A 23649-nucleotide genomic window follows, 5' to 3' on the forward strand; every position below is an offset into this window, starting at 1 on the left:
ATGTATAAAACGCAATGTTTATGATATCCACTTGCATTTCTTGTTTAATTTGATCTATGATCTGTGTTACAATAAAACGCAATAATAAAAAAATATATTGTTGTTATCATAAAACGCAATTAACCAAAACAAACTGATATTTATGAAGGATATCACAAAACGCAGTAACAAAAACAGATGAAACCTATACATCATAAAACGCAATGACAAATTTTTTTTTTTTACTTATTGATATCTGATTTTGACAGAATTTGTATACATAATTACATTGCATTGCTAGAACCTATAGCATTAGAAGAAACCTTATCTTTACATGTGCGACTGTTATGTCCTTTTCCACCACATACACGGCACGATTTTTGGATCTTTGATGATTTCTGAATTGCAATCTCACGATTAGACTTGATCCTTTTTTGTACACCACATCCTTTTGTCCTTATTTTGATCGGGACACGAATCATAGAATCTGATTTTTCTAAGTTCCCTCCAATATCAGCAAATCTTTCTTTGCGACTAGGAGGCGGCGAAACAACCATAACCTCATCTACTTTATCAATATAACTTTTAATATGATCCCTGTAACGACACAGCTCATCTAAATCGCCAACCAGCCTATTAACCACATACTCATTTGCAACAACGATTTCTCTATAAACTTTCTCAATTTCACTATTCCTACCAATTTCATCAAACCGAATATTGGAATGATTTGATCCAACTGAAACAACATCTCTCATCCATCTTCTATGAACATATCTTCTAGGAAACTCAGTTATATCATCATACCGTAATACGTAAAATATATGGCGGCACAATATACCAAATTGTTCAAACCGTTTGCAAGAACAACTTATACTTAAACCATCTTCTTGTTTGCTGTATTGCACCTGTAAATAAGATTAAAAAGCTATATAAAATTAGTGAAATGTAATATAAAACGCAATGAATACAGATATAACTATATGATCATATAATGATAAAACGCAAAAAAAGATGGAAAAATAAAACGCAATAGATATTTAAAACAATATAAATTTAAAAAATACCTTGAAAAAAGATGTGCGTGGCTGTCTGAAATCCTTTATTTCAAAATATTGAACTTCACCCACAGTATCAAGAGACTTTGACATACACTTTGTAATGGCAGCATCAATTTCAATCTGAATATCCTTAAAAATTGTTTTGGTATATATTTCTGATGCTTGTTTCTCCAATACAAAGTCACTCTAGGGCTTACACTCAATATACCTTGTATCATGATCATTCCTCCTATGCTCATGCCTTTGAATATCCATTGCAGTCTCAAAATGAGTGAAAAATTCAACAAGTGTACATCTTGGATTGCAAATCTGACCAAAGAAGTAATTCTCGCTTTCACATCTTGACGTAGTACGCATAAGACCAGCCAAATCCTCTCCATGGTAATAAGCAGGAATCCAATCAAATCGAAGATCGTACATATCTTTTAACCACTCATGATTTTCCAATCCAAAAGTAGACATTATAGAATGCCACTCAGTTTCAAAATCTTCTGGAATAATAGTATCATTCCAAACAACATGAGTCATTCTTGTATTAAAATCAGTGTTTGCTGACAAAACAGGACCAACCTGAATAAAAAGTAATAAAATTATTAAACATAAAACGCAATAATTTAAAACCCAATATATTGAAATGATAAACATAATGCATTGATGGTAAAACGCAATTGTTTTGTAATTCTATTGATAAAAATGTTTGGGGATCTTATTGTATAATACATAAAACGCAATAATAAAACAATATAAAATTGCAGTTTGTTATATCATAAAACGCAGTTAATACCTTTGTCTTCAATTTCTCCCATATATGCCACATACATAACCTATGCCTACTTCTTGAAAGTACATCCTTAATAGGTCTCTTCATTGCAGCATCTTGATCAGTAACAACAACTTTAGGCTCACTTCCAAAAGCATTAACAAAGCACCTTAAAAGCCATCTATAAGAATCTGCAGTCTCCGAACCAAGTAATGCACCACCAAATGTGACATTCCTAAAATGATTATCAATACCAGTAAATGGTACAAAAACCAAATCATACCTGCATAAAAAACAAATTAAAAAAGCATTTGAAAAATTAGAACAGGATATATAATGCAATAGAATATATAACGCAATAAATGAAAAAAACTTACTTGTTGATTTATAAGTAGCATCAAAACCAAATATGTCACCAAACACTGTATAATTTGTTTTTGATTGCTCATCAGCCCAGAAAAGCCCTTTCAATCTTCTATCTTCACCAATAACATAATCACATGTGAAACCAGGACAACATTCTTTCTTCCTAATAAGACGCCTAACTACCATTTCTGCATCATACTCTCCGATGTAAAGATTCAAATCCCTTCTATAATTCTTACAATCAACTTTACTAGCACCAACTTCACCAAAACCACCATACATTGTTTTCATAATATTGAATGCTTTAACAGGTCCAATATTGATTGCAGACAATCCAGATATAAAACTTTCTTTCACATAATCGATACTTCTGGCAGCCAGCAAGAAATGAATATCTTCATCTTCAACAAAGATATGATTATGTTCTTCTTCAAAGTAGTAGATTTTAAACATATTATTGTTCTCTAATATTAATTTCACATGAGCATTGCATCCAACTCTTTTTGAACCTCTATTACGTCTAACAATCTTTTTACTATTCTCAACTGAACCAGAATCTATTTCTTTGCTAACATGAAATTCTTCTTTTGAACAGACAATATATCTTATTTTCACTAAACCACCACCATTTTTCCAAGAGGTATTTTTTCTTGCAGAAAAACCTGCAGCAAGTGCATATCTCTGATAAAACGCAAAAGCCTCATCAAATGACTTAAAAAACATTCCAACAGCATGTGTAATGGATCCACTGACTTTAGGTTTGAAAAACTTTCTTCCACTCTTTATGCATACACGTTCCTCCCACTTGGAAATGTTATCTGAAACAATTAAAAAAACTATAAAACGCAATACCTCTTACATAATAATGTTTTTAGTGATAAACCTAAAAATATGTTAATAAAAATTTAAAAATACAAACATTTAAAGTTTATATATGAACTAATATGGATAAAAGCATAAAAAGCAATACGTTCAGTAAAACGCATCATGTGATCTGAAACACTTAACAAATAATCATAAAATGCAATACAACCTATATAATAATGTGTTTAGTGTTAAATCTCAAAATATGTTAATAATAATTTAGAAATACAGACCTTTAAGGTTTGTATATGAACTATTATGAATAAAAGCATAAAACGCAATACATTCAGTAAAACGCATCAAATGATGAACAAACAAAAATTGTACAACAATAACAGTTATAGCTTTATATTACATAAATCTTAAACTAAAAGTTTGAATGCATGTAATTTAACTAATATCATAAAACGCAACTCTTCACTAAAACGCAATAAATGATGAAGAAACAAAACAAACAAATTATGTTAAATTATACAACAATAACAATTAAACTTATGAAAAATCAAATATTAATTACAGAAACACGAATTATAAAATGTAAAACAATAAAATTCGGAAAAAATAACAAAAATTTACTCAAAATTGAAGCTAAACATACCAGCAGAGTCTGAAGAAGACATTGAAGTTATCGAATTGACGAACGAAACAAGATTAATGTTTGAAAAGAGGTGAATTTGCGATCGATGGCGATTTAGGGTTATAGAATCTTCAATTATGTTATGAGAGTGATGAACTAAGAAAAGAGGTAACAGAATCTATAATCGAATTAGAACGAAGATATGATAATGTAAAAAGACGAAAAAACCCACGCATCCAAAAAGTTAGAAAAAGATGATGAACGGCTAAGATTGCTTCCTATACTTCCTAGCCAAAATAAACTTCCTATTTGATCTTTTCCCATAAAAGCAATATAATAAAAGAGAATAGCAGGTCAAACCAATTTGTCGTCTTTCAACTTTTTAAAGTACGTATATTGAAATTGGAATATTTATGTTAATTTTTCCCAATGTTATTTTTTCACCACAAAAACTTAATAGGTTGAATACAATTATGTACATTATTTGTGACCGCTTTAGACGGTTGCAACTTTTTCCTTTTTTATATATCTCGTATTTGCGACCTATTTAAGTAGTCGCAACTTTTCCTTTTCTCGTATTTGCGACCGTTTGATGACACTATTCAACTAATTTGCGACTGCGAATACGAGGTCACAAAGCTTGCGACCGTTTTGCGACTGAATCTGGATTGGTCTTTAACTGTGCGACTATTTTGATTTTGGTCACAAACCAGTTGCTAATTTTGCGTCCGCCTTATGTTGGTCGCAACATTTGGTCGCAATTTCTTAGTTTTCTAGTACGGAATACAAAAAACTATCATAAAAAATTTACACTAACCATTACATGTTAAAGAGTCCATAATATATTATTACGAACTCAACAAGGTGCTAGAAAGTGTCAAGAAAACGAATACAAAAAACTTTCATGAAAAATTACACTAAATAGTCTTAACCTTCCCGCGTTGCGGGCGGAGGCGTAAAACCATGTTACCAGTTTTGTGGGGCCGGGGGTAAAACCGTGTTAAGTAGAAGCCGAACCACGACCAAAACCGGAAAAAAACATAAAATAACACGAATTTTTAATACCAAGCTAGTGACTCACGTGATGTAAAAGCAACCAAATACTGTGCCAAATAGCAAACGAACGAAAAAAAACTAAGAGACCAAATGTTATCACCAAACATTGTGCTAGTAGCAACCGAACGACAACCAAATTTAGAAAAAAAGCGTAAAACACAAACTAATAAAAAAAATTAAGTCAATAACTTTTTATGACAAAATTATAAAAATAAGAAATAATCTTGTAAAACAAAAATGAAAAAAAAAAACCCTAAAGTTATAAATGAAAAAACCAAACACAAACCATAAAAGACAAAATATATATATATATATATATATATATATATATATATATATATATATATATATATATATATTTTGAACGGCAAACTTGGATCACTGACGGACTACTGGAGTATCATCGTGCCACCAGAGAAACCACCCGATCATATCCATCTCCACTAGGCATAATGCCACACCAATTTAGGAGGAAACCCAATAAACATGGGAAAAACCCCCTTATGAGAATCGAACCCAGGACCTATTGGCCCCAAAGCTTTATCCCACCACCAAGATTCCACTAGGCTATAAAGCCATGGGCAAAAAAGACAAAATATATTAAATGTTGAATTAATAGACATATGAATTGAACCTAATCATCCTGTGGTCACAAGGTGTGAAATAAATGTTTCTTACACGCAACATTCTTTAAATTATATCCTTGCACCTACCCTCCAACAAGACAGCGACGAATACATTGTCACCAGCCCCACGATAACAATTACACCAACAATATTTTCTTGGAATAGTTTTATTACGAAAATACACAATACAAAATAATAATAATAATAATAATAATAATAATAATAATAATAATAATAATAATAATAATAATAATAATAATAATAATAATAATAAGGGTAAGGATAGTGTAAAAAAGGTCTAAAGTGTGAGAAGTGTATTATAACAGTATATATAATACTATATAACACCATATAAACACCGTATAACAATATGTAACATTATATAACAAATATAACACTATACATCTATCATATACATGCTATCAGACAAACTATAGTGTTATATTTGTTATATAATGTTATATAGTGTTACATAGTGTTATATGGTATTATATGGTATTATATGGTGTTACATATTGTTATACGGTGTTTATATGATGTTATATAATATTATATATAGTGTTATAATACACTTCTCACACTTTGAGCACTTTTTACAGGATCCTCTACCTATATATAATATCAGATGAATTATAAGTATCTTGAACAAAATCTTATACACAACATCCTTTCGAGATAATCTTTTGGCTCTTGAGTCTTGATTGCCAATAACACTGTTATTTGTTAAAAATACACAAAAATAATACACCAATAATATGTTCTTGGAATAGTTTAATTACAAAAATACACAAAAAAATATAAAATAAATTAAATTCAGAAGAATTAAAAGTTTCTTGAACAAAATCTTTTACATAACATCCTTTGTAAATAATCTTTTGGTTCTTGATGCATTCTTGTCAATAACAAGACTGTTATTTGTTAAAAAATTCTTATACCATCTTGCAGAAAGCTTTGGTATCCGAGTTAGCGTTTGTCGATCCACATAGTATAACCCGAACCTCACATTGTAACCTTCCAACCATTCATAGCTATCCATCAACGACCACACGAAATATCCGCGTACATCCGCCCCTTCCCTGATGTATAAAATAACATTATTCAAATAACTTATAATGGTACACTTTAACCTTTCAAAAGTCAAATTGACTTAGATCAAGATTGTAGGGTGAATTACCTCATAGACTTGGCTAAAGAAGCAAGATATGATGTGTGGAATTCGACCCGTTTGACATCATTCACTAGCTCGTTAACCCGTTGCTCCTGCAAGTCAGGTGAGGAATACCCTGCAAAAGAAACAAAAATATGGAAGTAACTCAAGTAAGGCTAAAAACATAGTCATAATTTGTTTAATCTAAAAAATGTGACACTTACCATTTTCAGTAATAAACATGGGTGTATTATTGTACCTAGTCTTAATAAGGTTTGTTGTATCAGTTCTGTTTAAATGTAATGGAAAACATGAATAATACCTGTTACAGCAGACAGGCCAGCAGAGAATCCAGTCAGAGATGCAGACACTGAGTTCGACATGATTGTCAGGATGATCTGGTTCCTCCTTAGGGTGTAAGATTATGATGGTGATGAAACCGAAAGTAGGGTGATTTCGGTTTTGGGGAAAGAGCCGATTTCTTGATGTTATGAGGGTTGTGATTGTGTAATGTGTGTAACTGTGTAACCCTTTAACTCTCTAATAAGCCCCCTATTTATACACCCAAGAGGAAACCCAATTAGTTAATAAGGGTAATATGGTCCATCAACAATTACCAACTAATTATTAATAGGTTAATAAATATATTTTGATCTAATATAATATAAATGATTATATAGGCTACAAGATTAAATATTACATTTTATATATTTAATCTCACATTCTCCCACTTAGCCAAGTAATCATTTATCATGAGTATTAGGTAAGCCTGGCCAGGAGTTAACACTCATTTTAGCTTTAAACCAAGAACTATAGCAGAGAAATACAGCCGTTGAATCATCATTCGACTCAGGACCCCCATTAGTCATACTATAGCCTCAATTTAAAACCTAACAGTTACGATCAAAATATGTATAAGCCCTTTAGCGTCTGATTTGTATTTATATTTGTCTATATGTCATTACACCGGCAGAACATATGTTAGAGACATACAAAATCAAACTGAGGAAATTTTATTAATTAAAACATAAGCTAGTACAATATGCCATTAAACAAGGTCTTTAGTAAGTCCCATATTCGATACATGTTCTTCGAAAACTTTAGGTGGGAGACCTTTAGTCATCGGATCCGCTAGCATATCTTTAGTACTAATATACTCTATACAAAGATTATTTTCCTCAACACGTTCACGTACGAACAAGTACTTTGTATCGAGATATAAACCAGCTCCAGTCGAACTGTTACTGTTCGAGAAACTAACGGCAGCTGAGTTATCACAGTAAAGCTTCAATGGTCTAGAAATGGAATTAACAATTTTGAGTCCAGTGATCAGATTTCTAAGCAACATTCCATGACAGGTTGCGTTGTAAACAGCAATGTATTCTGCCATCATTGTGGAAGTTGTAGTTAACTGTTGTTTATGACTCTTCCATGAGATAGGTCCGCCTGCTAACATAAAGATGTAGCCCGAAGTGGATTTCTTGTCATCTTTGCATTTGGCAAAGTCAGAATCAGAATAACCTACCACTTCTAAGTGATCACTTCTTCTATAAGTCAGTTTATAGTCTTTCGTCCCTTGCAGATATCTGAGGACCTTCTTAGCTGCTTTCCAGTGATCTAGGCCAGGATTAGTCTGATAACGGCCTAGCATTCCAGCAATATAAGCGATATCTGGGCGAGTACAGACTTGAGCATACATCAGGCTCCCGACTACTGACGCGTAAGGTATCTGGCTCATTTGCTCCTTTTCAACCTCTGTTGTCGGACACTGGAATGAACCGAAAACATCTCCCTTAACTACTGGAGCGACGGAGGGTTTGCACTGTTGCATGTTGTAACGTGTAAGGACACGATCTATGTAAGTCTTTTGAGACAATCCTAAGATCCCTTTGTGTCTATCTCGGTAAATTTCGATGCCAATGACGTAAGAAGCATCTCCGAGATCCTTCATGTCGAAGTTATGCGAGAGTAACCGCTTCGACTCATGCAACATGTCTAAACTATTACTTGCCAATAGAATGTCATCTACGTAAAGGACAAGTATAGTAAAGTTACTCCCACTCATCTTGAGGTAGGTGCATTGATCCACTTGATTCTTCATAAAACCTTGCCTCTTCATGACTTCATCAAACTTGAGATACCATTGACGTGATGCTTGTTTTAACCCATAAATGGATTTCTTCAACTTACAGACTAGATGCTCCTGACCTTCAGGTTTAAAGCCTTCAGGTTGTTTCATGTAAACATCTTCGTCTAAGTCTCCGTTAAGGAAAGCAGTTTTGACGTCCATCTGATGCAGCTCTAAATCAAAATGAGCTACTAGGGCCATAACGATCCTTAATGAATCTTTACGAGAGACAGGTGAAAACGTCTCTTGATAATCAATTCCCTCTTTCTGAGTGTAGCCCTTTGCAACCAATCTCGCTTTATAGCGTTCAACGTTCCCATTCGGATCCAGTTTTGTTTTGAACACCCATTTACAACCTACAGGTTTGACACCGTTGGGTAATTCTACCAAATCCCAAACGTCATTTTTCTTCATGGATTCAAGCTCATCAATCATTGCTTTGTTCCATTCAGAAGACTGATCACTGCTAATGGCTTCATTATAAGAGATAGGATCATTGAGCTTTCCAGCATCCATTTCAGTCAGGTAGGTAATATAATCATCCCAATTAGTAGGCCGTTTTTGCCTAGATGACCTCCTGAGCTGATTTTCGGGTTGAGCGTTGTCTTGGTTTTGAGCGTTTGATGTGCCTTCGTTATGAGGTATAATGGGTTCTGGTTGTGGAGTTGGAGTTTGTGCAGTGGCTTCAGGTGCAGTTGCATGTGGTACAAGAGGAGTAAACGGAGTAATGGTAAGCGACGAGTCTCTCCCCCCCGCGTCTTGTACTTCTTGCAATTCTTCGTAAGGGTTAGTACTGCTCCCACTGACCTTGAAATCCTCCAGGAACGCAGCACGCTTGGTTTCAACAATACGGGTGACATGGGAAGGACAATAGAAACGATAACCCTTTGAATGATCGGGATACCCGATAAAGAAACAGGTAACTGTTTTAGGGTCAAGTTTCCTTAGGAAAGGATTATATAATTTTGCTTCAGCAATGCAGCCCCATACTTTCATATATTTAAGACTCGGTTTCCTTCCTGTCCAAAGTTCATAAGGAGTTTTAGGGACAGACTTAGAAGGAACTCTATTGAGTATATGAACAGCTGCTTTTAACGCTTCAGTCCAGAGGAATAATGGTAAATTAGTGTTGGCTAACATACTGCGCACCATGTTCATAAGGGTACGATTTCTTCGTTCAGCGACACCATTCTGCTGAGGTGTACCAGGCATGGTGTATTGGTTCACAATCCCCTGGCCCTTACAAAACTCATAAAATGGACCAGGAGCTTGACCCACATCAGTATGTCTTCCATAATATTCACCGCCTCTGTCTGATCTCACAACTTTAATCTGACGATCTAATTGCTTTTCAACTTCAGCTTTATAATCTTTAAAAGTTGTAAGAGATTCAGACTTTTCCTTTATAAGATACAAGTACATGTAACGAGAATAATCATCAATGAAAGTGATAAATGAAGTATGTCCTGTGATGCCAGCGATTTGATAGGGACCACTAATGTCAGTGTGAATGAGTTCTAATAAATTAGAGCTCCTAGTGGCACCTTTCTTATTCGCTGATGTCATTTTGCCTTTAAGACATTTGACACATGTTCCAAAATCGGTGAAATCGAGAGGAGGTAAGACTTCATCCTTTACGAGACGATTTAATCGTTCTCTTGAGATGTGGCCTAAACGTTGATGCCACAACATAGATGAAGTCTCTAAGTCTCGAATTTGTTTCTTTTCCATCTTTGTGAGTGATTCATTAATATTATATGACAACAAAGATTTGGAAAAATTATCATCGAGTTCTAATCTATAGAGACCACCATCCAGAATGCCAGTACCATAAACAACGGAATCATAGAGAATAGAGAGTTTGCGATGACCATGAGAAACGACAAAACCGTCCATGTCTAACTTTGGTCCTGATACAAGGTTCCGAGTTACCTCAGGAACATATAAGGTATCATAAAGTTTAATACATAAACCAGTTTTCAAAAATAATTGTAATGTTCCTATGGCCTTCACTTCTAATTCCCGATCATCCCCAACTTTAAGTGTTCTTTGGTTTCTTCCCAGCTTCCGGATTGTAAGGAATCCCTGAAGTGAATTGGTTACATGAACCATAGAACCAGAATCAAACCACCAAGAATTAGCAGGAACATTTAAATTAAAGGACTCAAGTATCATGAAAAAATCGTTACCTTTCTTAGCCAGCCACTCCTTAAAGTCAGGGCATTCCTTTTGCTTATGTCCTGTTTTCTTACAGAACTTGCAATAGGGTTTGCCTAAGGAGTTCTTAGAGCTGGAAGGTGTACTTGAATTAGGATTTGGATTTGGCTTTTGAACCTTAGAAGCATCCTTTCTTGGATAAGAGTTCTTCCTCTTCTTTGAGCTGGAAGTGGTGAAGTTAGCAACATCAGTAGTGCGATCCATCTTCATACGCTCTTCCTCCTGCACGCACATAGCGATCAGCTCACTCATCGTCCATTTGTCCTTCTGAGTGTTGTAATTGATCTTGAAAGCTTCATAGGACGAAGGAAACGAAGTGATGATGAAGTGAACGAGAAAACCATCACTGATTTCCATCTCTAGGCCCTTCAGCTTATTGGCCATATCATGCATCATCATGATGTGTTCGCGAATGCCGCTCCTCCCATCATATTTAGTTGTCACCAGCTTGAGGATAAGAGTGCTAGCGTGTGCTTTTGATGTTCCCTTGAATTGATCCTCCACAGAAGCCAGATAGGTTTTAGCATTTTCAGAATCAGGAATGGCCCCTCTGATTGAGTTATGAATGGATTGCTTCATGAACATGAGAGACATGCGGTTACACCTAGTCCATTTATCATGGACTATCTGCTCAGCAGCAGTACTGGTGGCGGTAAGGTCCGCTGGCTTATTCTCTCTTAGAGCATAATCAAAATCCAGCAGCCCAAGCGTAAGCATGAGAGCATCCTTCCATTCAGCAAAGTTATCACCAGTCAAAGGTGGAATCCCGCAATTGGGTGCTGATAATGGAAATAAGATGAGCAAGTTATGATACAAAAGAAGAAGTCCTAATGTGATCTAATGGGCATGTTATACTAAGGCAGGCATAAATAATGACCATTTTAATTATGAAGCTGTGATAATGTCTATTACTAACATCAAAATAATAGACTTAGTAAAAATTCTACTTAAACGAAGACAAATCAGCTTTGGCCAGAAGTGTAATCATTTAAGTATGTGTGCAAAGCAATCGTGACAAATCAGCTTTGGCCAGAAATGAGACAATCACTTTAGTTATGCACTTGTCAAGCATGCTAAACATAAATGAATTAAATCAGCTTTGGCCAGAATTAAGACATTTCAGGTTTGTAATGCATGCTTAACATAGCCTTTTATAATACTTGAACAATAAATAGATGTATTAAATCAGCTTTGGCCAGAATTAATACATCAGAAGCTCATTCAAGTAAAGCTATTTTGGTTTTGTAAAATTATCTGATTCTGATTAATGAATTAAGTATTAACAAAACCAAGTATTTAATAGCAAACCACCTGTTAGCGCGGATCGAACTTAGTCTCGAGTTCACTTTTAAACAGCTTAAGTTCATGGTCTCGAGTCGCAACCTTAGTCTCGAGTCGCAACCTTAGTCTCGAGTCGCAACCTTAGTCTCGAGTTGTGCTGTTATGGTTGCGAGTCGCAACCTTAGTCTCGACTAATCACGTTATGGTTGCGAGTCGCAACCTTAGTTTCGACTAATCACGTTATGGTTGCGAGTCGCAATCTCATGGTTGCGAGTAGCAACCTCATGGTTGCGATAAATCACGTTATGGTTGCGAGTCGCAACCTTATGGTTGCGAGTAGCAACCTCATGGTTGCGAGTAGCAACCTCATGGTTGCGAGTAGCAACCTCATGGTTGCGAGTAGCAACCTCATGGTTGCGAGTAGCAACCTCATGGTTGCGAGTAGCAACCTCATGGTTGCGAGTAGCAACCTCGTTAACAGCTGTTTTGTGATAATAACTGAAAACTCGAAATTTAAGGGATTGTGGGATAATGTTTCCTGTTTTAATGCTGATCTAAACTTATCAAAATATTTCGAAAATAATAACTGATATCTCTTTAACAGTTTTCGGAATTTTATTAGATAAAAATAAGATCAAAACAGTAAAAAACACCCACTAATCCAAATTATATTCCAAATCTTAGGGAATTTTCGAGTTTTCTTAGAACATTATGATGAACCCTAACAAAATAAGAACATAATCTGGAAATCCGAAACCTGATTTTAATGGTTTTGTAAAGGATTTCGTGATAATAAGTTTAATCTTTATAATTTCGAGTCGGTTTATCAATTAACAGTTTCCGAAAACAGGGATTTCGGTCATAAACAACCCGAAAACAGTTTTTGATTTTAAGGCTTAAAAAACTTCCGTTTTCCAGATTTTGATCCAAGAATAATGGATACGAAAACAGAACTGGTTTATCAACATATGCTCTGATACCACATGTTGTATCAGTTCTGTTTAAATGTAATGGAAAACATGAATAATACCTGTTACAGCAGACAGGCCAGCAGAGAATCCAGTCAGAGATGCAGACACTGAGTTCGACATGATTGTCAGGATGATCTGGTTCCTCCTTAGGGTGTAAGATTATGATGGTGATGAAACCGAAAGTAGGGTGATTTCGGTTTTGGGGAAAGAGCCGATTTCTTGATGTTATGAGGGTTGTGATTGTGTAATGTGTGTAACTGTGTAACCCTTTAACTCTCTAATAAGCCCCCTATTTATACACCCAAGAGGAAACCCAATTAGTTAATAAGGGTAATATGGTCCATCAACAATTACCAACTAATTATTAATAGGTTAATAAATATATTTTGATCTAATATAATATAAATGATTATATAGGCTACAAGATTAAATATTACATTTTATATATTTAATCTCACAAGGTTTACAATCTCCTCCATGCCTCTAGGAACCACAAACAAATACTCTAACCCGGTCTGTTTGCGCAACAAAAGACAAACGTCGTTATTATCAGCTAAAAGAGACAAAACAAATGTTGTTGGACCAAATTAAGCCAAAAATGTGGTTTCTTACACGTTCACCGATTAGCACACCATCATGCTCTCCAACTCTATCCACAAAACCTTGGATTGCACGATTCCCAGTTGCAGAGCAACTAGAAGTGGTACAATCCTTTGCGTATAAAGCCGAGTAATGGTTAATGCCAATAAAATCAATACTATTCTTCATAAATTTCTTTTCTTCAAGGGAGAAACTTGGTAACTTGCTTCCAAGATATTTTTGCATTTCTTCAGGGTACTCTCCAAATATTGCAGGATCTAGTGGCCTGATTGATGGTAAAAATTTAATCAAATATTATATATACATTTGTAATGTTTCTTTGTATTTATTTTTCTATATTTAGTAACTAAGGGGCGGATATAAGTTCCAGAAATTAATTTACCATCCCACACTGAAAGCAAAAGCCCTTTTCGCAGCTTCGCGATCAAGCTCACTATCCGTTATTGGTTCAAACATGAAGCAATGCGCAACGAGCCCGATTAATCCACCTTGTTTAGGCTGCACATACAAATTCAAAAAGGTAACGTTGACAATTAAGGTCAAATTGACAAATCTTAAAGTTCAAAATTGACACTCATTTCATTAAGATCAGCATTTGAGTATAGTAAAGATTGATACTTTCATGCCATTATCAAACTACTCAATCAAAAATTTAAGATTTCGTGATAAATTTAGATAATTAGTCATCGGTCAAAGTTGATTGATTGCCTGGAACTCTTCATGATATAGTTTGGCTGCCCTGCCATGTGCCAACAACATGTTATGCATCGCCACGAGTGGCTCGACATCAGAATTTCCATAAACACAATTTCCAAAAGGCTCCGAACAACGAGAAGGTGGAAAAACCCCTTGTTCGAAAGCCAATTCTATGTACATGTTGGGCTCGTTAATCGTAACCCAATACTTCACTCGGTCTCCAAACGACTTGAAACAAACCTCCGCCAAATATAAAAAATCTTCCCTGCCAGTAACATACATAACACATCTTATAAGCTAGGAAACATCCAAGACCCTAAAGTAACAATAAAGATATGTCGTTTTACTATTTATACATACTGCATTTCAGCGTTAAGCCAAGACCCATATCGATCTTCAAGTTCTTGAGGCAAATCATTATGGTTAATGGTCACAAACGGTTCGATTCCTGATCATTTTAGTCAAACATTCATGAATTATAAACTGGAAACTAATATATATCAGATAAAGTATTTAAACTTGATCTCATAGCACCTCTTAGAATCAGATTGTCAATGATCTTGTTATAGAACTTGATGCCAGCAGGGTTAACTTCACCAAACCTTCCTCCTGGTCAACAAAACTTCCAAAAAATTAGTCAAACTTGAAAATGTACTAGATAACATTAAAGATGGTAAGATAGGATAGAATACGTGGCAGAATTCTAGCCCAAGAAATTGAAAATCTGTATGCATCTAACCCAAGAGAATGCATAGCCTCAATGTCTTCCTGTGATACAAAGCCATATTTCAAATAACAAAACTTTTTTAATATGAAAGTCAACTGCAATTAGATAGATCATAGATAAACAGTAATTAACCAACTCACCATGAACATATGATAATGATCATCTGCAATATCTCCATTGTCCCCACCTTCTGCACAGCCTAATAAAAGTGACTAAAAATCAAAAACTCAAATCTTGATTTCTTGGATATGACTTATAAAGAACAATGTTCATGGGATTAAATTAAACTAAATGATTGATTATAATAACCTATGGAGTGACAGAACACATCCCAGTTGCTTAAAGATTTACCATCTTCAAGATAAGCTCCTTCAACCTGCAAGAATTGATCATGTTTGAATGATGAATATTAATGAATTATGAAGAAGAACAAGAAAGTGATCAATAAGGGGTAGATTAACTTGGTAAGAAGAAGTGGCAGCTCCGAATAGAAACCCGGGTGGAAAATCGGATCTTTTGATCTGGGTTGCTTCGTTTTCTTCCAATTTGAAGCCTCTGACTCCATTGATGGAGGCTTGGAGAAGTGCAGAAATGAGAAAGAAGAAGAGGAAAATGGTGGGTGATGATGATGTTTTCATAATGGACTTTTGTAAAACAAGTGGAAATGTTTCTTTCTTGTTTCTTCTATATTTGATTACAAGTTTACAACTCACTAGTTTTTTCTATATGTTTCTTATATTTGATTACAAGTTTACAACTAACTTTTCTAATTTGTGTGGGTCCTACCTATGATAATATACTAAAACTAGTGGGTATGGGGAGGCTCATCCCCATGAGGATGGGCCGCACGTAGGCGCCACATCACCATTCCATGGAGGATGGACCTCCTTGCTTTTTGAGGGGGGTGGAGGATGGGGCTACCTCACATAATTTTTTATTGTTTAATTTATTTTATTTGTTTAGTTTTTATTGTTTAACTTTTTTATTTGTTTAACTTTATAAAAACAATTCAAAATTTAAATAAAAATAAGACATAAAAGAAGATAATAAAATCCATTACATAACATAAATAAAAATTACATAACCTAAAAAAAATTACACTACCTAAAATTTATAAAAAAAGACAACATTTAAAAATTTATAAAAATTACACTACTCGTCTTCGTCTTCGTCACCGTCCCTGTCGTTTACGTTGTTCCATATATGTTCTGTCAAATCCTGTTGAAGGTTTGCATGCGTGTAGTCGTTGGTTAGCGCGAACGAGTTTAAATCCTGTTGCGTCGGATCTACCGAGACAGTATTCCCGTAAGATGCATTCTCATCATACTCACAAATCGCCCGACCTTCGTCTTCAATAATCATGTTATGGAGCAAAATGCAAGCGTACATACAAAGGCGCAACCTCTTCGGTGTGAACGCACGTGCCGGTTGTTGAATGATGACCCATTTTTTTAAACACCAAAACAACGTTCGATGTCTTTTCTTGCAGCTTCTTGACGCTTGGCGAATTTTTTCCTTTTTTCATCCTCGGGAAATGGAATAGTCTTGACAATTGTAGACCAAGACGGATATATTCCGTCAGCAAGATAATACCCGCGTCTATACTCAACCACAGAAACTGTAAAACGGGTGTCCGGGCCGGTTCCATTAACGACATCGCTAAAGATCGCCGATTGGTATAGCACGTTGAGGTCGTTGAGTGAACCAGGGAGACCAAAGAAAGAATGTCAGATCCACAAATCTTGTGACGCCACGGCCTCAAGTATTAAGGTTGGATGGTCGTGATCACCTTGCGTGTATTGGCGTCGCCACGCAGTCGGGCAGTTATGCCACGCCCAATGCATACAATCAATGCTACCAAGCATTCCCGGAAACCCGTGTCGTGCTTCATGAGCTTGGTACAACTGTTGAACATCATACGCGTTTGGTTTCCACAAATATTGTTTGCTATACAGTTTCACCACATTATGGCAAAACCGATACAAACATTCCAGCGTAGTTCTTGCCGACATCTGTAAGCACTCATCCAAAGCGTCGGCCATTGTCCCGTACAGCAGTTGGCGAATGGCCGCAGTACACTTTTGTAATGTGGTGAACCCTTCATAATTCCGAGCATCGGGTCGTTGCGTGAAAAACGGGTCTAGCCCCGCCAAATCATCAGCAATCCGTGTGAATAACCGGCGACTCATTCAGAACCTTTGTCTGAAAATGTCGGCATTGTAAAGGGGTGCATCCGAAAAATAATCGTTCACCAATTTCTCGTGCGCTCTTGTCGTAAAAAATATGTAAATACGAAGAAATAAGGAATAAGGATAATAAAATTTATTAATGACAAAAACCTTGGCGGTCTCTGTTAATCCGTATTCGTCTGATAATAACGTTTTCAGACGAGACGTCTTCCTCTTCCTCTTCCTCCTCCATAAGAATCTGCGCTGCCTTTACCACAGCGTTTGCGAAAAACATCTCCTTTCATCCGAAGAAGACGAGGACCACCAAGAATTAGATGCCATTGTGGATGAAAAGATATTTTTTTTTTTATAAAAGAATAGTATAAAAATGAGAGTGTTTTGGGTTGAAAGTAGGGAGAAAATGGTGAAAAATGGTATAAAATGAGATGGTTTTATAAAAAAATGTAATTTTTTTATTAAATGTTATAGCCGTTCAACGGCTATATTTTCAAAAAACTAGGCCCATCGAGATCGTCTAGAGAGAGCCAGAAAGGACGGGACGGGGCGAGAGGGGCGGTGTGGGGGACCGACGCCGGGCCTCGCCGGGCCTAAGCCGGCCCCCATACCGCTTGTTCTAAGTGATGCAAAATGATATGTGTTCTCTTTTCTACTTTCTTTTATAGAAACAGATTTTCCGTGTGTTCTCTTTGCTACTTTCTTTTATAGAAACAGATTTTCCAAAACTATAAAAAAACAGTTGTAGAGATTTAGATTACCCATATATGTATTTTTTTTTAACAGCTAACTGCTTTCCACGTGTAAACTCACCCTTTCGGAGCTATGTCCAAAGGCCGACTACTGGACCACCGCTAGAAAGCGTAGCACACCCCTGATGCGCAGAAACCCTGTGGAATAGGTAAAACTGCCCCCCCCCCCCCCCGGCGGACTCGAACCCGGGTAAAACCCCGGGCCAAGCCTTCACCGAGATGGGAACAACCACTACGCTGCAGTCGAAGACCCATATATGTATTTTTTAAACGACATATTTCTTTTATTTCCTACTGTCTATAGTACTTGAATCCAAGAGCTCCCCCTCCTAAGGTGTTTAACTAATCAAATAGTTACATTTAGACATATATAATTTTTTTGTGAAATTTATCTCTCTCAAACAATATAGCTTCTATGTTTTGGGAATTCTTCTAGTTTTACGTATGCGTCTAGCTTTGAATTGGTCATTCTTTATTCTTTTGGAGCAAAGCCACATTGAGATTTCAGACTTGTTAGGTGACCCGGTTTTAAATTTAAAATTGGTCTGCCATATATGCATACAGAGGCGGTAAGACACCAGAGACGCAAAGCAGAAGCTAAGGTTGGCTATTTTGTTATTCTGTTCTTTATGTCTTTCTACCTTTCTGCTGGTATATTCACTACCTTTGCTTCACACGGAAATGTGCAAGTGTTTGAGATGAATCAAACTATTTGAATATAAAACTGAGGGGGTTGTTGAAAGAATATAAATTTCCCAGTTTTATATTTTATAAAGTGTATATTTTATAAGTTTGTTTTTAGTTATTGGTTTTATTGTGTTTTAATGAGAGGTGAATCATGTTTTGGGCTTGCTGATTAATGGGCTATATGTGTGGTGCTGGGCTGACATGGGTTGCTGACTAATGGGCTAATATGTGCTCTGTTGGGCTGCTGACTCAATGAGTCGATGGATCTAGGGTTCTGACCCAATGAGACGCTGGTAGTATATAAACATGTATTTGTTCAGTTGTTCAGGTGTGAGTCCATATATTTTTACATCTTGTTCACTTTTTATTATCTCTACATGAAGCTAAAGATTTAGGGTTTCAATATTTTATATTCTTTTGAGTCTTGTACGCCCAAATTCTTTCGTGTGCTAGATCTAGGACTTTTGATTATAGTTCTTCGTGTTTTAGAACCGAAAGTTTTGTAGATTTAGCGAGAGTATTATTGATACAAATCGACTTGTTGATGATTTGTAAGTGTACAGTGTACTTGAGATTCTTGTTATTTTTTGAGATCAATTTATATTGAATAAGTTTTGAGTACCGTCTTTGACACATTCATTTTTATGATTTTTAGTTTGGACAAGAGTGGATTTCAGCATTTCTTTACTACTGGTATCACACCGGTACCGCACTGTACCGCAACGTAACTTTGTGACTCACAACTTTATGTTTCTACCTTTTACTTTTTATCACGTAACTTTGTGACTCACAACTTTATGTTTCTACCTTTTACTTTTTATCACGTCTGATATTATTGTAAACGTTGTTTTTATTTTGCACAACATTTCTGTTAAATCGTACTAGAGAATTCCCATGCTTATACTTTAAAGCTAAAATTAATGTCATAAAAAAATCAATGGCCAAACATGATGTAGACAGGTGACTGAATTCTGTAGTTTACTGTGATACCATGTGTAGTGGTGAGTGAAATAAATGTCTCACCTTTGGCCATGAAGTGACACGTGGCCGCCTAGTCAGCAAATGGGCATTTGTTAAAAAAGGGTGTAGTGGTACAATGGTCCAACAATTATTACCCAATTATTATCTTTTAGAAAAATAAAACAAATAAATGAGTTGAAAATTTGTTATTGGGCAAAGTTTTGAAACTTTTTAACAATCCGGCGTTTCAAAACGCCCAACAAGAAAATTGCAAAATAAGGGCCTCGAGGGGCGGTGCGCAGGTGTGAAAGGGCGTGGATGGGAAAAACGCCCAAATTAGGTGCCACTAAGGGTGTTCTAATGTGCATTTCCAATAACAAACCAATCATTGAAGATAACAGTTTACTCTAAGGCTAAAAGGAAAGGGGACCGTCCCCGCCCGGTCTAGCCCCGTCGCCGGTCCCTAACACCATTGCCACAGGGACGTCGTCGTCCTCTCCATCTTCTCCCAGTCGTTCCAGCCGGGTCGCTACCTCAGCACTTTTAGCCGTTCAACGGCTACTTTAAAAAAATTAAATTTCCAATTAAATGCCAAACGGCTATTTTTTTTAAATTAATTATTTTATCTTTAAATACACATCAAACACCCCAGTTTTAAACAATTTCAACCCAAGCTCTCTCTCAACTTTATAAAATTCTTCACTTTTTTTTTATAAATTTTGCCATGGATCCATACAATCCAAACAACCCGAACCCAAACCCAAACGTTTTCTCGGTACCCGACTACTATCCTACGATGGATTCGAGTTGGTCGGCATCGCAGTTTTCTTTCTCGGGTTTCCAACAAACCCCCAACGCTTTCTCTCAAATGAGCCAAATCCAATACATGCAACAAATGCAATCCTTGCAACAAATGCTAATGCAAAACCCGTTCAACTCACAATTTCAATCGCAACCACAACCTTCACCGCCACCGGTAGAATCGTCTCCCCAACCACCACCCGTAGAAGATGAAGTTGAAGAATGTGTTCCGGAGACGCAACCTGAAACCTCGAAACGGAAACAGGGAAGCAAGCGGTGCGTCTAACCGGTGATCAACCTTCGAGAGCCAAGTCACAACCTTGGTCAAAGATCAAGGAGGGGGCGTTAGCTAAGGCGTAGATTAGCATGTCAAAATGCCCCATTGTTGGTATGTAAATATATAAATTTTATACTAAAAATAATAAATTTTTCATTTTTAATATATAGCTTTTGTTATATTCTAAAAATATAGGTAACAACCAAACCACGATGGTTTTTGGAAAGAAATATTATCAAAGTTCCTTGCGATCATGGAAAAAGGTCATTATCGTGATCTCGATTCCATTGCTTCGAAGTGGCGAAAAATGCATCCGGACATGAACCGATTTGCCGAGATATATAATAATTCATATGTTAATCATCGTAGATACGAAGATGAGCATCGGGTTGTTTTCCCACACGTCCGAGCATGGGAGGTTATGCGAACCAATAAAAAGTGGGCGCCGGTTCCAAACGAGGTTGCAAGCGCTAAACGAATAAAAACCTCGGAGACCGGAAGTTATAGTGCAGGGGGCTCGGACGCACGATGCCAAATAAATATAAACGACGAGCCGAAATTTGATGAAGAAGTGCACGTAGTTCGATAGGAGGCACGTCCACTGGGCAGGGACAAAGCCAAAAGGGCAGCGGCTGCAAAAAAATAAGCCTCATCGGGGGGCAGTTCAAAGCATACACCGAGGTCACAGTCCAAAAGGTACAAACGAAGCAATGTGAAATGGACGAACGGGTTCGGTTGAAGCAAGAAGTGGTAGAACTAAAAGAATGGGAGACAATGACAATATAAACTCGTATCCAGAAGATGACCGTCCAGTTTTGCTTAAATGAAAGAAAAGATCGCTAAAAATGGTATTCTTAGGATTTTTAATTTTTACCAATCTAGTAGTTTTTTTACGTTATGTTTTTTTTTAAGTTATGTAATGTTTGTTTTTTTAAGTTATGTTTTTTTTATAACTTATTAATGTTAAAAAACCAATTGAATTTTTAAGAAAAAAATTAAATAAGTAGGGGAGGCTCATCCTTAATTTTTCTTTGTCCATCATTGGAGGGGTATCCTCCTTGGATGTTGACGTGAAAGGGTATCCTACAAGGACTTACCTCCTCCACACCGATTAGCCTAATGTGAATTACCTATATTGGATCTTACAATAAGAAGGATAACTGTCAAATCATTAATAAATAATTAAATTAGAAAACATGTCTATTATTTTATACCAACTCCCTTGAAGAGGTTTGGGCCCACACCTATGTTTTAAAACCAAGGCCTAGCATAGCTAGTCCAATGAAGAGTAAGGTTGGTGAGTCCATCTCTTGGTGATGAACCGATACGTAAGCGGACACATCATCAGGGGGCCATCACCTTACCCAAGTGATGGGCCTGGGTGTTGGTGATGAGCCTCTCCTTTTAATATTCACATCACAACGCTCAAACACACAACCCTTAGGGGACGGTGTTGACGGGCCTCGACGGGTCATTACGACCTGGGGACGCACCCCATACCCACCGGCCTAAATCACAAACCCTAAAGGTCATACCCAGGCACGTGAAAGGTAATGACGTAGGAAGGACTCACTTTATGTACGAGTCAAATCCACCAACAGAAACAATGGTGACACCAACAAAATGACTGTGATCGTCTAGTGGCGGACTTAAGATTTTCTTTCAATGGGGTCTCATTTTTTGATGTTGAAATTTATTACAAACAAATCGTAAAATTTTCAGGTTTGGGCAGACCGAGGAACAATAAAATACAATATCATAATAAAAATAAATAACTATTGCACATCAAAAAAGACATAATAATAATAATAACAACAACAACAACAACAACAACAACAACAACAACAACAACAACAACAACAACAACAACAATAATAATAATAATAATAATAATAATAATAATAATAATAATAATACAGTTTCATTCGAAATGAGAAAAAAAATCATTACAACTTTTTACAATTGTTATAAATAAATATTATTATGGTTATCAACTCCATATGTAGATTTATCTTTTTTACCAAGTTTCTCTCTCCTATATATATTTCTTGTATTTTACTGTAAACACACACCATAAATAATTTAAATATCTTTCTCCGTACATCTCTTTCTCCGTACATCTCTTTCTCATATTGTTTAGCTATTAGGTTTGTTGTTTCACAATACCTTATCAACACGAAAGTGCTTTATAGATTCTAGAGGTGTCGTCATCCATGCCACTAGTGTAAACCCATCTACATGTTGCCTATTCCTCTCCGACCTCAGTTTCCTGCCATCTCACTTTGTTCGAGCGGAGTAAATACCGATTTGCCATTGTAATATGGTATGTTCGTATTTAATCTGTGTATGTATTTAATTTTTTGCACAGATCAAAACTATCTCAACATCAATCAAAAAGTCAGTCTTCCAGTCAAGGTAAGTTTCAATCAAAACTAACAATTTATTTGCTTGGTATTTTCAACAAATAGTTTATTAATAATATAATACTATTTTCCACATATGTCTAAAAGTATAAAGGAAGGATTTCGTTGATTATTAATAAAGATCAATATTTTTTTTTTTACGTTCTATATTCGGATAACTTTGAAATGTTTTAGGGTTTGAAGTTAATATTTTCTTTTCTTCAAGAAAGTTTATGTACGATGACTTTTAAGCTATGATTGATCACAAAGAAATCAAACGTGTTACCGAGTTCCAACAAACTCGTTTATCAACTCAGCTGTAAGGATCGAATCGGTGGTGACGCCAGGTAAAACCAAACCCCACTATTGATTTTATGTCAACTGTAGCAACCGAGAATTGATATTTGTTTTGGGTTATGGAATTTTGTCAAGTTGGTTTTGGTTTGGGATTGGGTTTATGGCCATGGTAGTAAGCTTGGTACAATTAGTTAGTATGTTAAATGTCTCACTGGTCTAACAGACTCACCTTAT

The 23649-nt window shown here is 36.0% G+C and overlaps 3 protein-coding genes and 1 long non-coding RNA gene across 10 annotated transcripts; 1 reads left to right on the forward strand and 3 right to left on the reverse strand.

Moving 5' to 3' along the window:
* Positions 1-263: 263 nt before the first annotated feature.
* LOC110932738 (protein FAR1-RELATED SEQUENCE 5-like) lies at positions 264-3650 on the reverse strand. The gene is made up of 6 exons (XM_035988169.1): positions 3629-3650; positions 2174-2984; positions 1825-2083; positions 1249-1610; positions 1047-1071; positions 264-887 (listed from the first exon to the last, which is right to left on the reverse strand). The coding sequence occupies exons 1-6, from the start codon at positions 3648-3650 to the stop codon at positions 264-266; spliced, it is 2103 nt and encodes a 700-aa protein (XP_035844062.1).
* Positions 3651-6085: 2435 nt separating this feature from the next.
* On the reverse strand, positions 6086-15770 carry LOC110935535 (beta-glucosidase 18). 7 transcript variants are annotated; one of them, XM_035988463.1, is made up of 13 exons: positions 15517-15769; positions 15366-15432; positions 15197-15246; positions 15022-15097; positions 14864-14938; positions 14690-14777; positions 14342-14594; positions 14016-14131; positions 13646-13898; positions 13499-13548; positions 6661-6713; positions 6464-6572; positions 6086-6365 (listed from the first exon to the last, which is right to left on the reverse strand). In XM_035988463.1, the coding sequence occupies exons 1-13, from the start codon at positions 15619-15621 to the stop codon at positions 6137-6139; spliced, it is 1524 nt and encodes a 507-aa protein (XP_035844356.1). In that variant the 5' UTR covers positions 15622-15769; the 3' UTR covers positions 6086-6136. The 7 variants fall into 7 exon arrangements, with proteins under 7 accessions (XP_035844356.1, XP_035844355.1, XP_022033608.1 ...); XM_035988462.1 differs by having other exon boundaries at positions 15197-15255; positions 15517-15768; XM_022177916.2 differs by having other exon boundaries at positions 15069-15097; positions 15197-15255; positions 15518-15759.
* Positions 6578-13615, forward strand: LOC118490676. The gene is made up of 2 exons (XR_004889859.1): positions 6578-6709; positions 13495-13615. It is a non-coding gene; the product is annotated as an uncharacterized LOC118490676 (long non-coding RNA).
* Positions 15771-16208: 438 nt separating the features above from the next.
* Positions 16209-17245, reverse strand: LOC118490503. Its single transcript, XM_035988170.1, has 3 exons — positions 16846-17245; positions 16525-16674; positions 16209-16405 (listed from the first exon to the last, which is right to left on the reverse strand). The coding sequence occupies exons 1-3, from the start codon at positions 17243-17245 to the stop codon at positions 16209-16211; spliced, it is 747 nt and encodes a 248-aa protein (XP_035844063.1).
* Positions 17246-23649: the final 6404 nt, after the last annotated feature.

This window comes from Helianthus annuus, chromosome 3, assembly GCF_002127325.2.
Source record: "Helianthus annuus cultivar XRQ/B chromosome 3, HanXRQr2.0-SUNRISE, whole genome shotgun sequence".
Classification (NCBI taxonomy): Eukaryota; Viridiplantae; Streptophyta; class Magnoliopsida; order Asterales; family Asteraceae; genus Helianthus; species Helianthus annuus.

Excerpts from the sequence above, each read along its gene's own strand:
- LOC110932738 (XM_035988169.1), bottom strand. The coding sequence starts at position 3,650 with ATGTCTTCTTCAGACTCTGCTG. Across the intron at positions 2,084-2,173 it reads ACTTATAAATCAACAAGTAA|GTATGATTTGGTTTTTGTAC; the intron begins GTTTTTTTCATT and ends TTTTTTATGCAG. Across the intron at positions 888-1,046 it reads CACGCACATCTTTTTTCAAG|GTGCAATACAGCAAACAAGA; the intron begins GTATTTTTTAAA and ends TCTTATTTACAG.
- LOC110935535 (XM_035988462.1), bottom strand. The coding sequence starts at position 15,621 with ATGGAGTCAGAGGCTTCAAATTGGAAGAAAACGAAGCAACCCAGATCA. Across the intron at positions 15,098-15,196 it reads ATCATTATCATATGTTCATG|GAAGACATTGAGGCTATGCA; the intron begins GTGAGTTGGTTA and ends TTTGTATCACAG. Across the intron at positions 6,714-13,498 it reads AGAGGCATGGAGGAGATTGT|AAACCTTATTAAGACTAGGT; the intron begins AAACCTTGTGAG and ends AACTGATACAAC.
- LOC118490503 (XM_035988170.1), bottom strand. The coding sequence starts at position 17,245 with ATGAGTCGCCGGTTATTCACACGGATTGCTGATGATTTGGCGGGGCTA. Across the intron at positions 16,675-16,845 it reads GCGACGCCAATACACGCAAG|TTTCTGTGGTTGAGTATAGA; the intron begins GTGATCACGACC and ends CCCGTTTTACAG. Across the intron at positions 16,406-16,524 it reads TGCAAGAAAAGACATCGAAC|ACGAAGGTCGGGCGATTTGT; the intron begins GTTGTTTTGGTG and ends TGATTATTGAAG.